General features: G+C 35.0%; 3 protein-coding genes across 4 annotated transcripts; all 3 read right to left on the bottom strand.

Moving 5' to 3' along the window:
- Positions 1–1,174: 1,174 nt before the first annotated feature.
- Positions 1,175–1,798, bottom strand: LOC7460101 (germin-like protein 9-3). Its single transcript, XM_002313586.4, has one exon. It carries the CDS (start codon positions 1,796–1,798, stop codon positions 1,175–1,177), a length of 624 nt encoding a protein of 207 aa, XP_002313622.2.
- A 1,210-nt stretch (positions 1,799–3,008) lies between these two features.
- Positions 3,009–8,160, bottom strand: LOC18102213 (NADH--cytochrome b5 reductase 1-like). 2 transcript variants are annotated; one of them, XM_052455637.1, is made up of 10 exons: positions 8,041–8,160; positions 5,507–5,682; positions 5,044–5,185; positions 4,839–4,929; positions 4,661–4,738; positions 4,269–4,349; positions 4,085–4,174; positions 3,940–4,005; positions 3,418–3,504; positions 3,009–3,344 (listed from the first exon to the last, which is right to left on the bottom strand). In XM_052455637.1, the coding sequence occupies exons 2-10, from the start codon at positions 5,613–5,615 to the stop codon at positions 3,252–3,254; spliced, it is 837 nt and encodes a 278-aa protein (XP_052311597.1). In that variant the 5' UTR covers positions 5,616–5,682; positions 8,041–8,160; the 3' UTR covers positions 3,009–3,251. The 2 variants fall into 2 exon arrangements, with proteins under 2 accessions (XP_052311597.1, XP_052311598.1); XM_052455638.1 differs by lacking the exon at positions 8,041–8,160 and adding an exon at positions 5,277–5,420 and having other exon boundaries at positions 5,507–5,652.
- Positions 8,161–8,695: 535 nt separating this feature from the next.
- LOC7478591 (zeaxanthin epoxidase, chloroplastic) lies at positions 8,696–11,040 on the bottom strand. Its single transcript, XM_002313587.4, has 5 exons — positions 10,731–11,040; positions 10,519–10,583; positions 10,366–10,426; positions 10,142–10,288; positions 8,696–8,965 (listed from the first exon to the last, which is right to left on the bottom strand). Exons 1-5 carry the CDS (start codon positions 10,987–10,989, stop codon positions 8,835–8,837), a joined length of 663 nt encoding a protein of 220 aa, XP_002313623.4. The 5' UTR covers positions 10,990–11,040; the 3' UTR covers positions 8,696–8,834.
- Between the last annotated feature and the right edge of the window lie 1,949 nt (positions 11,041–12,989).

The following is a 12,989-nucleotide window of genomic DNA, read 5'->3' as shown; positions in this document are numbered from 1 at the left end:
GTCTGAATAAAAATCAAATAAAAATAATTTATTTTTAAATTTTGAATTCAACTTAACCAAATGAAAGAAAAAAACTAATTAGTTCGGTTGATCTTTGTTACAATCAAATAAGTCCAATTTAAATTAATGGACTTTTAGTTGTGTTATTTTTGACATGTTAAAAAATAATATAATTCATATCTTAAAATCTCACCTAACAGTTTAAGTTTTTGGGTTGAATTAGTTTTTTGACATAATATCAGAACCTTGATGACCAAACAGTCACGGATTCGAATCTCACCATCCTTATTTATTTGATAAAAATCAAGTACAAGGTAATATGGACCTGTATAAGTTTCAAACTCAAATGATTTTCACCAGAGAAATGTGTTACAGAATAATATAAATTATATTTTTAGACCTCACCTAACAGTTTAAGTTATTGGGTTGAGATGATTTTTTAACATAACAAACTTTTACTTATAATGAGATTTTAGTTTAGTTTATAATGATTATTTTTGGTTTAGTATTTTTTTTAAGTTTGGATTGTCGTTAGTTTTTTTTATTTTTATAATATAAAATCAATACCAAGACCAAGCCAAATTGATTTTATTTTTATATTTTCTTACTGAAATTATTCAATAAATTTAGAAAACTCATTCGATTATGTTAATTTGGGGCCAATTTTACAAATATTCTAGATAATTCAGTTAATTTGCGGACCCATGCTGTTTTATTGCATGTGTGGGGAATGAGCATGAAATTTCGTTTAATTTATATTTTAAAATAAATCTATTAATACATGTGTTTAGTTTTTTTATGTAAGAATTGTATATTTTTTATATAAATATAATAAAATGTATATCATATATATTTGAATGGTATATCTCTGAGCATAAGACTTAATTTGAATCTTGACAACAGATATAAATTTTATAATATTTTTGTAAGCATAAATCACATGATTTTGTTTGGTTCAAAACATGGGTAATGGAATATAATTATTATTATGAAACAAGAAATTGAGACAATAGCAATGTGATTGAACAAAGAACAAACGAACAATACATCCACCGGCCTGTTAGACTATTGGGGGCGATTATTCAATACAAATCATCAGAAGAATGAAAAGAGAGTAGGAGGAAAGTAAAACACAAGAGGAATGACAAGTAAATAATGGTAATGGAGCCCATCCTCAAGGTTTAAGACCAGCCTTGAGAGCTTGAACGGTGGCAACATCAGTCTTGAAAGCCTTGGCCAAGATGTTATCGTCAATGCTGGTGGCGAAAAGGGTGGTAGGAAGTGATACGGTCCCTGCACTAGCACTTCCGAAAGCAGAGAATGCGAGAGCTGAATTCTGAGAATCCGCGTTATATTGGAAGTGGACAAGACCCTTAGGGAAGATGAACATGTCACCAGACTGTAGAGTCTGGGTGAAGAGCTTGTTGGTCGTGTCAACGAAGCCTACTTGAAGAGAACCATCAACAAGGAAGAGAAGCTCAGCTGAGCGAGGATGAGTGTGAGGCGGGTTAGTAGTGCCGGCCGGGAATTGAAGGACTGCATACGAGACACTTTGACCGATAAGAGCCGGGAATTCAGCTGCGCTTGCTTTGGAGACCTTGAAAGCTGAAGCCGGTGGTGCACCAACAAGGGCACGCATGCCAGTGAATGTGAAGAATGCTCCATCAACTGTGGTTAAGTTTAGTGGGGCTACAAAATCAGAAAGAATATCCGGGTCTCCAGAGATTGCCATTTCAGCGACAGCAAATAAGGCTGCTAGCAGTGATAAGAATTTGAAGGTGGAAGAAGCTGAAGCCATGATGAAGAACTTGACGTGAAGAGGTTAGAGCTACTAAAGACGTCGGATATGGTATTTGTGATGATGTGCTTAGGTTTTGGAAGATTTATATATATATATAGAGAGAGGAGAAACTATCAGAGAGGCAACTATGAACGTACAGCAGGCTATTGATAACAACAATCGATGAACATTACAATGTTATTGTTTTTGTAGTCATTAGTTTGATTTGGTCGAATGTCTAATAAATGATAGATTGCTACAAATATTTGTTTTCTTAATCTGTCTGAAATGGGATTAAAAAAATACAAAATACCATGAGATTTGATCCCATAAACACGCGATTGGGGTCTTTTACCGAGTATATATGTTCTATTTATTCGGTATATGTGCTTGTTAATAAAAGCAAATTAAGATATAACAAAGAAAAAAAATGTTCAGATGCCGGCCTATGTTGTTTCTATTGGGGTGGGGAATGAACATGAGATTTTCTTTTAATTTATCTTTTGAAATAAATTTGTTAATACCTGTCTAGTTTTTTTTTAATATAAGAATTATTTATGATTTATAAATATAAGAAAAAGGTGTATCATATATATTTAAATGGTAAATCTCTGAGCATAAGACTTGATTTGAATCTTGAAAATAGAAATAAATCTTATAATAATAATAATAATAATAATATTATTATTATTATTATTATTATTATAGCTATCCTAACTATTTGTATACTATTGTGTTCTTAAGAGTATAAAAAAAGAACAAAAGGTCAAGATTGATAGTGTATTGAAAAACAAAGAGAGAGAGTGAATTGTTATAATCAAGAATTTTTCATAAAACCCAAAAAACGAGAAATTAAATATATAAAACAAAAAATAATCAGAATAATGTGGGAAAAATAATCAATCTTTTTTTCTCTAAAAACTAAAAAGCTAGTCAGGCCTGGAATGAGCTGCCAATTGGACTGCTAACTCATTCCTTTCTGTCAGCATATCCCTTAGCTGGACAAGTCCCTCATGGATGAGGAGGCGGTAATTTTGAGAGGAGACATGATAGTTAACTTGATTAAAAGAAAACGAGGATGATTTTGTTCATAGCAGCTTAGGTGAAAAAGCTTAGGACCATGCTTCAAATCATGAATTTCATGGCATGACTAAAGATGCAATTACACAGCATGTCAAGGAGGCAACATCTCTTCTACTGAGTCTCACACATCCAACAGTCCAGTCCATGTCTTCTAACGAGTGATTTCAATTGTAAAAAGGAAAACTTCTGTAAAGTTAGAGTACATTCGATGCGAAATTCAGATGAAATTTTAAGCAGAAAATGATCAATATAGATCTCTTCAACTTATGTGAAGAATGTCAGCTAACCAGTTTCCCATGAAATGTAACAGAGCTAAATTAATTAATGCATACTCTTCTTGGAGATTGATTAGACAAAGGGGAAAGGGGAAAGAATCTTCATGACCGGCTCAAAACTGGAACTGCATTTGAGCAGTATATCCAAGATCATTAAGGTGGGCTGCCATGGCCTTGTTCATTGGTGGAGGTCCACACCTCAAAATCTGCAATAAGAAGGTTATTGGTTGTCAATGTCAGGGAAGATGGAGAGCATGGAGGGAGAGGGGGAGAGGATACCTGAACATCAGGTGAAGGTGGCGGGCAGTGGGATTGAATCATTTCCTTGGATATGAACCCGATGCCACCCTCCCATCCTTCTGGAGGCTGAACATGAAATTTGACATAAATATACAGAAGCATTAGAAGTTAGCTTCATGAAACCAGCAAATCATGAATTTAGGAGATTTAGAAAACTCTTCACATTGAAAAGGAATGCATCAACCATTGGAGCATCAAGAAAACCACATTAGTAATTGGTCTCCTCTTCTAATGCCCACATAAAAAGCATACAGCAGCTAAATTGCCACTTGCAGTATTAGTTTTGTTTTATTAGCAGTCTTATCGAGATATGCATCTTTCTTACAAGGTGCGGAGAACAAATTTCATTCTTCAACTCAGTGAAGATGACAGAAAAGCAAGCTTTTCAATAAATAACTTGGAATCTAAGAAGAGACACGACTTGAAAAGATAGGAAGTAAAAAACTGAGAGATTGTGAGAGACAAAATTAATAGCTGGAAAGAAAAAGAAACAAATAACACCTGATTCAGAACATAGTGGACGTTAAATTGGTTAGGAAAAATGATTGCCAGATTATCAATCTCTTCCTGCAAACAAGCAAACAAAGTGGATTATGCTTACTTAATACATCCAACAAAGAAATGAGAGAGAGAGAGAGAGATTTACCTTCAAAAGAATGTCCTCATATGTGACATTGGCATAAATAAGATGTATTTTTGTTTTGTCATCTGGGTTTTCTAATATGGCTCTAGTTACCTAAGAAGCCAAAAGAAGAGAGATAAGTAATCAATAAATCAAACTGATAATTTTGGCCAGCTGCAAAACAAGAGATTGTTTTAAAAATATATACCTGGAACATGGGAGTAATTCCAGTGCCCCCAGCAATCATTCCAAATGCTCTGACTTGGTTAGGTTGATACTTGAAACGACCCTAGGAAAATCATATAAATACATCAATTACCAACCTTTTGTGATAAAGTTTCAGATAGCAAGTAAGATGTGATGCGGGCTCTGATAACTGACAAGGTTTATAGTAAATCGGTTGTCAAGAAACCTAACCATTTACGCATAGCAATGGTAGGAACCATATAAATGTTGCTCCTCAAAATGGAAAATCAAACTTTCTAGAGTAAAAGAAATCAAAATCACCTAACAAATACCAAATTGATCTCATAAACTAGCTGGGAAATGTGGAAAATCCTGAGGCAAAGAAAGGCAGCCGAGGAAAGGAAATAGCTTTACCTTAGGCCCCTTCACGGCCAAGTAATCACCTTCACGCATTTCACGGAAGTGGTGGGACATCCTACCTTGTGGATACATCTGTTTACATGAAACAACAAAATCAGGATGACAAACCAAAATAGTATTTTTGCAATTTCATAATGGAATGAACGAACAGTACAGCCGAGAATCAATCAACCTTTATAACTAGTTCAAAGTATCCAATATCAGAATCCAACGTTGTTGGGGTATACGGCTTGACAACTTCTTCACCGACACTATCCTGTCCCCTATTGATAACAAAAGGTTAGTTTAGTTATTCATCGTATCAGCCAACTGAACACAAAAAAATGGAATTCGCCAATCAGGCATTCGCTATGGTAGAAATTCAAGACAAAAAGAACCTGCAACTCATATGTTGTCCAATTGGCAGTCCCAAAACTGAATTCGGTGTGGGAAGAGCAAATTTAAACTTGGCCACATTATGACTCAGTTCGGTTCTCTTAACAAGTTTATATTCCTTGAAATTTTCAGGGTCCAAGCAACCTATCAAGACATGACAAGGCATTAATCAATTTGCACAAATCCTGATTTATATCCACAAAGCTTTAAGCTTTATAAGCAATTCTGCATTTACCAATCATAAGAAGCTAAGTTTGCTAGTAATTCTAGACAATCTCCAATCCCAACAAATGGATTCTTCTCTTTTTGCACCAAAATTAATCAAACAGCTGATAAATTTGAAAACTTGAGCATTCCTAACACATAATAATTAGACCCACTGAAAAAAACAAAAAAGCTTCAAACTTTATAAACAATCTGCAAAAATAACAAAAACCCAGATACTAAAATGCAAAAAAAAAATACCTTTAGGCTTCTTGGTGATGTAGAAATAAAAAGCAGTGCCAGCACCAATGGCAACAAGAGCCACAGCAATGCTTATCATTTCCACTCTATGAGACTGTAAACTTTCCATTTTGAATCCAACAGGAAGAAAGAGAGTGTTTTTGCTGCAAAGGGACAAGCTTTTGCCTCTCTCTTCCTGTTGTAACCCAATTTTAAATCCACCAAGATTTTCTCAAATGTTATTTTATTTCTATTATTATTTATAAAAATCCAAAAAAATTAAGAAAAAGGAAAATTCAAAAATATATTTTTCTCGAGTCAACCGCATCTTTCCATAAAAACCGATTCCACCGGGTCAATACAGGTCAAACCATGTCGGCCAAGTAAAAAATGAGTTTTCGGGTCAAAACCGTCATTTTCGGTCAAAACCGAGTCCACCGAGTCAATACGGGTCAAAACATGTCGACCAGGGTAAAAAATGAGTTTCAAGCCGTTTCGGGTCAAAACCGAGTCCACCGAGTCAATACGGGTCAAACCATGTCGACCAGGGTAAAAAATGAGTTTCAGGCCGTTTTCGGGTCAAAACCGTCATTTCTGGTCAAAACCGAGTTCACCAGGTCAATACGGGTCAAACCATGTCGACCAGGGTAAAAAATGAGTTTCAGGTCATTTTGGGTCAAAACTGTTATTTTCGGTCATTAAAATTGATTTTTAGCGGTTGAGACAGGCTTTTTCTAATACTGAATTGAGTTTTTAATTTTACTTATATAAATATATATTATTATACATAATAAAAAATAAAAATAAAATAAAATAAAAAATTTTATCAAAGTAGCAGGTGCACCGAAAGCAGATGATACATTTTTTCTTCAAAGCAAATCGGTGGTGATTTGGACGTCCATGTCATTGGCTATAAATTGCCAGTGATAGTTCGCAAAGAAGAAAAAAGAGAAGAGAGATTACATACGTACTATTCAGGTTTTTTTTACTATTTCTTCGCGAGAATAGGATACTGATTTTTATTAAAAACAATATGAAAAATATCAAATATATTCTAATTGTTAGATCTAATAGTTTAGATCTGAGCTGTTGATTTAATAAAATACAATAGGGCTTATCACACCAGATTAAAACCCAGACACATCTCAGCCCTTGAAATAATCTAAGTTTTGATCCCGTTGCGCCACGTCATCCGGTGTACCGAGATTTCAGTGCGCCGCGTCACACCAGATAAACACTCTGATCATCCGGACCGTCCGATCAACTGCGATCCAACGGTTCACAGCCTCCGACTGCACCGTTGCACCATGCGCGCGTTCACACCGTAGCACTTCTCAGACTCCCTCTCTCCTCTCGCCGGCGACGCTCTCTCTCTCTCATCCGATCTCCACTTTCCGGACGTCTCCAGCCACCGCACCACCACAGAAAGGTTTCTACCCTGCTGTAAAGAAAAAACCTGGTGGTTATCATCGTTTTCTCCGCCTCATCTGGCCGGAAAAGGGCCGCGATTTTCGTCGGCCACCGAAGCTTCAAGTCGTCGATTCTCGCTCATCAGCCATCAACGTCCGTCAAGACCACCACCATAACAATCCTCGACATCAGATCTACCAGGATCGACCATCGGTTGGCCAGAAATCTCGCCGGGAAATCTCCCCGCCGCCAACAGTAGCCGCGCGTGTGCCACACGCGCCGCCAGTGGCATTTTCGTAATTTTCAGAGAATTTCGAGGGTATTTCAGTATTTTACCTATACAGTGACACTCAAGTAATTTTTTGGGTTTCTACTGGTATTTTTGATATTTTTTTCATATATAAATTCTTGTAAATTTTCTTGCATGTTGTAAAAAAATACAAAACCCAAAGTCGACACGTCTCTTTTTTTAAAAGGACCGATGTCAAAAATGTAAATACCAAATATGGATTATGTCCATTATTTCTTTTGGTAACCCAAACGTAACTCTCCTTTTTAGGACAAACGTCAATATTTTAGACGAGTCTCCTAATTTTTAGGGACTGATGTCATTTTTAACGTGTCTCCTATTTTTAGGGACCGACGTTAACCATTTGAAAAAAACAAATTACCAATAAACCCAAAATATAATGGATTATATCCATTATTTCTTTTGGTAACCCAGACGTAACTCTCCTTTTTAGGGACAAACGTCAATATTTTAGACGAGTCTCCTAATTTTTAGGGACTGATGTTATTTTTAACGTGTCTCCTATTTTTAGGGATCGACGTTAATCATTTAAAAAAGAATTACAAATAAGCCCAAAATATAATCGCATTTGAATCAAACAAAAAACACACAAGTAAGGGTAACCTTTCTATTGAAAGGATGTTTTAAGGGTGGTGTCTACCTTCCCTTAATCATAACTAACCCCGTACCCGAATCTCTGGGACCAGTGTCTAATTTGGGATTTCTAGTTCCCTCAAATTACTAGATGGCGACTCCAATAAAATCTTTGTTTTCCCCAATTGAGAAAAAATCCTTTTTGTTAAATAAACAACAAAAAAGCGAGAGCCATCGCCCGATGTCGTGTATCGACACTTCCCTTCTCAGTAAAATTTTGGCTGTTTGGTGGATTCAGGAAGCAGGACTGGCTCATGGAAGTACTTATATGGGTGCATGAGAAATTTTCCAAAGTCCTTGCTACAGATGATAATAGCTCCAAAGCGTTGAATTTTAGATACAGTTAAGGGTAAAGTACATTTTGACCATATAGATTTACCAATACTCCATTATCATCCTTATATTTAAAAATCTTCAATTATTATTCATTGGAAAATGCACCTTTTTTTCATTTTTCCTATTGTTTCATGTGATAATATAAAAAAAATAAAAAATAAAACTCATAAGTGAAATTTCTAAAGCAAGATTACATAAGATTTTGATTGCTATTTAATGCTTGGATTTTGAAAATCTATATGCTAATCCCTTTACTTTTGTTGACTCCTTGTTTTTTTTTTTATAAAAAATATAGAGTGGGTTTCTCTAATAATATTTTTGTGATTAAGAAAAAATCAGTATATGTTCAGCTCAACTGATATTAGTGTCTTCGTTTTTCATTAAAAGATCTCAGTTAATTTAACCTTTATTTTATAATAAAAAATATATGTTTTTATGTAACAACGGTTAACTAAGTTATAATTGTGGTTAACTAAGTTGTGTTGAAAAATAAGAAAAAAAAATAAGTGTGAACACTGGAATGAGAAAAGTGAAGTGGGACAGATTTTATTTCTTAAACGAATTTGGAGAGAAAATTGGAGAGAAATTCAATTCATAGCATTGAAATTTTCTCTTGCTCGTCCTCCAACTATATTTCTTTTACAAATATAACTCTGATTTTTAATCCGTGGTTTTATTGCTCTCAGTTGGGCTATCAATCTCAACTTCGTCTTGAGACTCTTCTGATTTGCTTGGAGCAGATTCTACTTTGGCAAGCTTGGAGACAAGAAACATTGCCAGATGAGTGTCCCCTGAAACAAAAGAACTCGGACATGAGCAAATGATAATGGAACTTCAGGATTCAGGCATTGAACCGTTGCACCGACATTTTCAAATCAAATGCAGAATCATGTCTCAAGAACTTTGCTTGGTTACATATGCTCAGCTGAAACTGATCTTACAACAACATATGAATGCCTATTTGCTTGATATGCACACAATTCTAATAGAAACTTAAATGAATACCAAGTTAGATTCATGAATACAAGTTACATATCCTATGCAGCTCATAGGTTCCAAGATTATAAGCTCAGCAGCTTTCTGGACTCACTCAAGTTTTGACCTGGTTTTAAGAGTAAAATGACTTAGCGTATGGCAAAAGATATAAAATCATGGTTTCTCAAGCCCTAGGTTACAACCCTGAACTGATAGACGTATCTGTTAAATGCAACTGTCTGCTAGACGTTCCACATCATAAAATCACAATAGCAAAAGAGAACGCAGATTTAAAGTTCAAGTTTCAATTTTAGGCTGACTAACAATTTTTTTCATACTACTGGTTGAGATGAAGGGCAACTGAATTTTGCGTCGACCAATCAAACTGTCAAAACTTTCAGTTTGCCGCAATGATCTAAGATGTTCAACTAGTTTCTCTGCATAACCTCATATTATGATGTCTGAAGAGATTTAAGAACCAAAAAGAGAGCACTTTATCACAACTAATCATGGTTGTCAAACCAAGCCCTGATTTGACTCAACAAACCTGCAATCCAGAGCATGATGGTCGGATTACAATTTGAGCTAGTTTTGACAGTGGTCCAGTAAACTGATTTGTGACCCATTTGACTCATCTTCATCTGGGCCAAACACTATCGGGTCAAAACTAAAGAATTAAAAAACAAAATAAGGTTGTTTTAATAAAAAATAATTCATCAGGATTGATCGATCCTGCAATCCGGGCCCTTAACTGTGTCAGATTGGGGGCTCAGTTGGACAACTATGCCTAAAATAATCATATCCCTAATTACCATAAGAGCAACGTTATGATATTAATATCCTTCTCTAGTCTCAGCACTTAGTTATATTTAATACTGGTCAGACATAGTTCAGAACTCAAGAATAAAAACATGGATAAAAGATATATACTGCAGTATAATAATTATGCAGAAAAAACGGGAGAAAATAGCATATCTAGTTAGAGTTAGTACCGAATATAATACGACTTCCAGGCGATACACTGACAGAAGCTCCAGGTGGCAGCCGTTTCTTATCGATGAATGTTCCATTAGTACTGTCCAAATCTGTGACCACAAGATTTCCTCCCTTGTTCTGAATGCGAGCATGTAGAGCAGACACTGTTCAAATCAGCATGACATTAATAAGGGAAGTCAAAAGTTGGTTGAAGAAATTCACAGACAGGTTGAACCAACACCTGTTGCAACTGGAATCACCATGTCTGCCTTATCGGGGAGGCGGCCAACAGTAACCTCACTCTGGATTAATGGCAGAAAATTGAAGGGTCTTGTTACTTGGTGTATGTTCGAGTAAAATTCAATGATCATGAACAGGGAATAGAGACACTCACAGAAGCTATTTCAAATGCATCTGGCATTTTAACCTTGAAACCTATATGCCCTGAATCCCCATCACCTGTAATTCACATTAGGTACAGCATTGTTTGCTTCAGATTGGGCAACAAACTACATGATCACTAATTGCAACTTAAATCTCATTTATGTGTTGAACAGGAATTATCATCAATCATCGATTCTTGAAAGAAAAACAGAACTCACTAACCAACGGGTACAAGAAGCCATCTTTCTTCAACATCAGTCAAAGTGCTGTCAGCCCCAGAAGCATGTACAGCACCAAGACTCCTTTGCTTCTTTGCTTTAATCCTAACACCTTGTAGCTGTGTGAAAAAGTTCTTAGGAGACTGAAATGTGATTGAATTATGGGCAAGAAGTGAGGCTTTGGAATGAAAGATTGGTGTTGCGAGAGAAGTTGAGCAGCCTGGAAGCTTGGCATGGGAAAGAGACTGTGTAGTTATGTCCATTTTTGCTAACTCTATTACACTATACAAATTAGCTGTTGCCTTTAATGTTGGTGTGGATAAAGAGGTTTTTGGCTACAATGTAGTGGAAGTATGTGGCAGCCATTTAATGTCAAGACAAGGATGTGGATAACCACATCTTGATTTCCTTGGATTTTTTTTTGCATCTTTTTACTTCTCTTTGTTCAGAACTCTACTTTTCAGAAAAATCTATCCAATTTGTTCATGGGTCTGTGCCTGGGCCTTGATTCATGATGATTTTGATCTCAAGTTTATAAGTTCATATCATCCTGCCTTGGCCTTGATTCATGATGATTTTGATCTCAAGTTTTTAAGTTCAGATCATCCTGCCTCGTCCAAAACTTTAAAGATACTCTAACAACAATAAAAATATGTAATATTTGAAAAATAATTAGAGACACTACAAATATTTAGAATCAATTTTTTCTTATGATAAAAAGAAAAAAAAACAATTTCTTATTGATAACCTAGGAACCAATTTATCCCATTCCTATGTAAATTCCATGGGAAACTCCAGCTGGGTAGAACTCACACAATCGACTTGGCTTGTTAATCCCAATCTTTTTCATTTTTATCTTGGTTTAAAATATAACCTTACGATTGCTGATGCGAAGAGGGTGATTATAACCTTAGGATTTAACTTTTGTTTTAAAATATATTAAAATAATTTTTAAAAAAAAATAATTTTTTTTAAAATTAACAAATCAAAATAATTTAAAAACATAAAAAAATAATTGTTTTTGAAAAAACGTGTTTCCAACACTGCCTAAAAGAGTGTTTGGGAACGCGGTTTGCACCGCGTTCCAAAAAATTTTGAAATTTTTTTTTTTTTTGCTTAAAATAATTTTTTATATATATTTTCAAATCCTTTGGGTGTGCTAATTTCAAAAATAATTTTTTAAAAATAAAAAATTATTTTGATACATTTCTAAACGAAAAACACTTTGAACTGTCATCGCTACCACAATTCAAAAAAAAACTTTAATATAGGAATTCAAACCTGCGTTGATCCTTGGCCATAAAAGGAACTGCGCTAATGAACTTCCACTGGTTCATGAATTGCAGTTATATATCTTTCGCAACTTCCATATTTAGCAAAAGCTAGCTGATAGGAAAGCTATTAATTAATCAATCTGGACCTGGTAGCTTGATTTCATTTTTAATATTAGTTTTGGTAACTTCTATGATAGTTTATCAGTCTGAATCCCATCTCCTTATGTTATGATGTGGTTAATTCTAATAAATATTTGACAATGAGTTCTTTCAAGGTTAGGATTGGTTTGACCTAGCCAGTGATGGAAATCATTGTGACTGTTTTTTTTTCCCATTAATTAGGATTAAAACATATTCCTGTAAATATGTGCTTAGGTTTATTTTCTAGCGTGTCAAATTGTGAGATTTTGTGAGCTATTATTGATTTTGTAACTATATGCAAGTGTTATCAAATGATCCGTGCATTGCTTCATTGTTAGCTCCAATACACACTTATGCATTGCCATTGATGCCACTACGTACTCAAGGCCAAGCAGCTGGTTGGATCTATGCTATCTCTCAGCTGGGACGACTTGCATGTGGAGTTTTTATCTATGTTGCCATCGAGCATATATCTCATAGCTAAAGGATTCCATCCACAAGCTAAGTTGTACTTCGACACTCCATTCTTCAAGTTTGTTGCTGTGTTCCTTGCGGTGGGAGTTATTGCAGTTGTTATGATTTGGGATTAATTAAAATAATTCTGCTTAATGTCCACGCAGATATATGAAAAAAATATGTGGCTGCAGACTGGGAGTTCGTTTTTCCTTTGTTTGCAGTCACAACGTTAATTAAACACAACATTCTAATTACTTCAGGCAATTCATGCATGCTTAAGCCATAAAGAATATATATATAAGCACGAACTTAAAATAAAATCCTTCCTGTATATGATCATTTTTCCAGTGCTGGACTTAATTAAGGTTTACTAAGATCTTAAGCATGCATTA

Source organism: Populus trichocarpa, chromosome 9, assembly GCF_000002775.5.
Source record: "Populus trichocarpa isolate Nisqually-1 chromosome 9, P.trichocarpa_v4.1, whole genome shotgun sequence".
NCBI classification, from domain to species: domain Eukaryota; kingdom Viridiplantae; phylum Streptophyta; class Magnoliopsida; order Malpighiales; family Salicaceae; genus Populus; species Populus trichocarpa.
This window is presented reverse-complemented; position numbering and strand designations above follow the sequence as displayed.

What these genes read in the sequence shown, in the direction of transcription:
- LOC7460101 (XM_002313586.4), bottom strand. Translation starts at nt 1,798, where the DNA reads ATGGCTTCAGCTTCTTCCACCTTCAAATTCTTATCACTGCTAGCAGCC.
- LOC18102213 (XM_052455637.1), bottom strand. Translation starts at nt 5,615, where the DNA reads ATGGAAAGTTTACAGTCTCATAGAGTGGAAATGATAAGCATTGCTGTG. An exon ending in GGACAACATATGAGTTGCAG is followed by an intron (nt 4,930 to 5,043) that starts GTTCTTTTTGTC and finishes TGTTATCAATAG; the next exon opens with GGGACAGGATAGTGTCGGTG. An exon ending in ATGAGGACATTCTTTTGAAG is followed by an intron (nt 4,006 to 4,084) that starts GTAAATCTCTCT and finishes GCTTGTTTGCAG; the next exon opens with GAAGAGATTGATAATCTGGC.
- LOC7478591 (XM_002313587.4), bottom strand. Translation starts at nt 10,989, where the DNA reads ATGGACATAACTACACAGTCTCTTTCCCATGCCAAGCTTCCAGGCTGC. An exon ending in ATGCATTTGAAATAGCTTCT is followed by an intron (nt 10,427 to 10,518) that starts GTGAGTGTCTCT and finishes CCATTAATCCAG; the next exon opens with AGTGAGGTTACTGTTGGCCG. An exon ending in GGTGATTCCAGTTGCAACAG is followed by an intron (nt 10,289 to 10,365) that starts GTGTTGGTTCAA and finishes TGATTTGAACAG; the next exon opens with TGTCTGCTCTACATGCTCGC.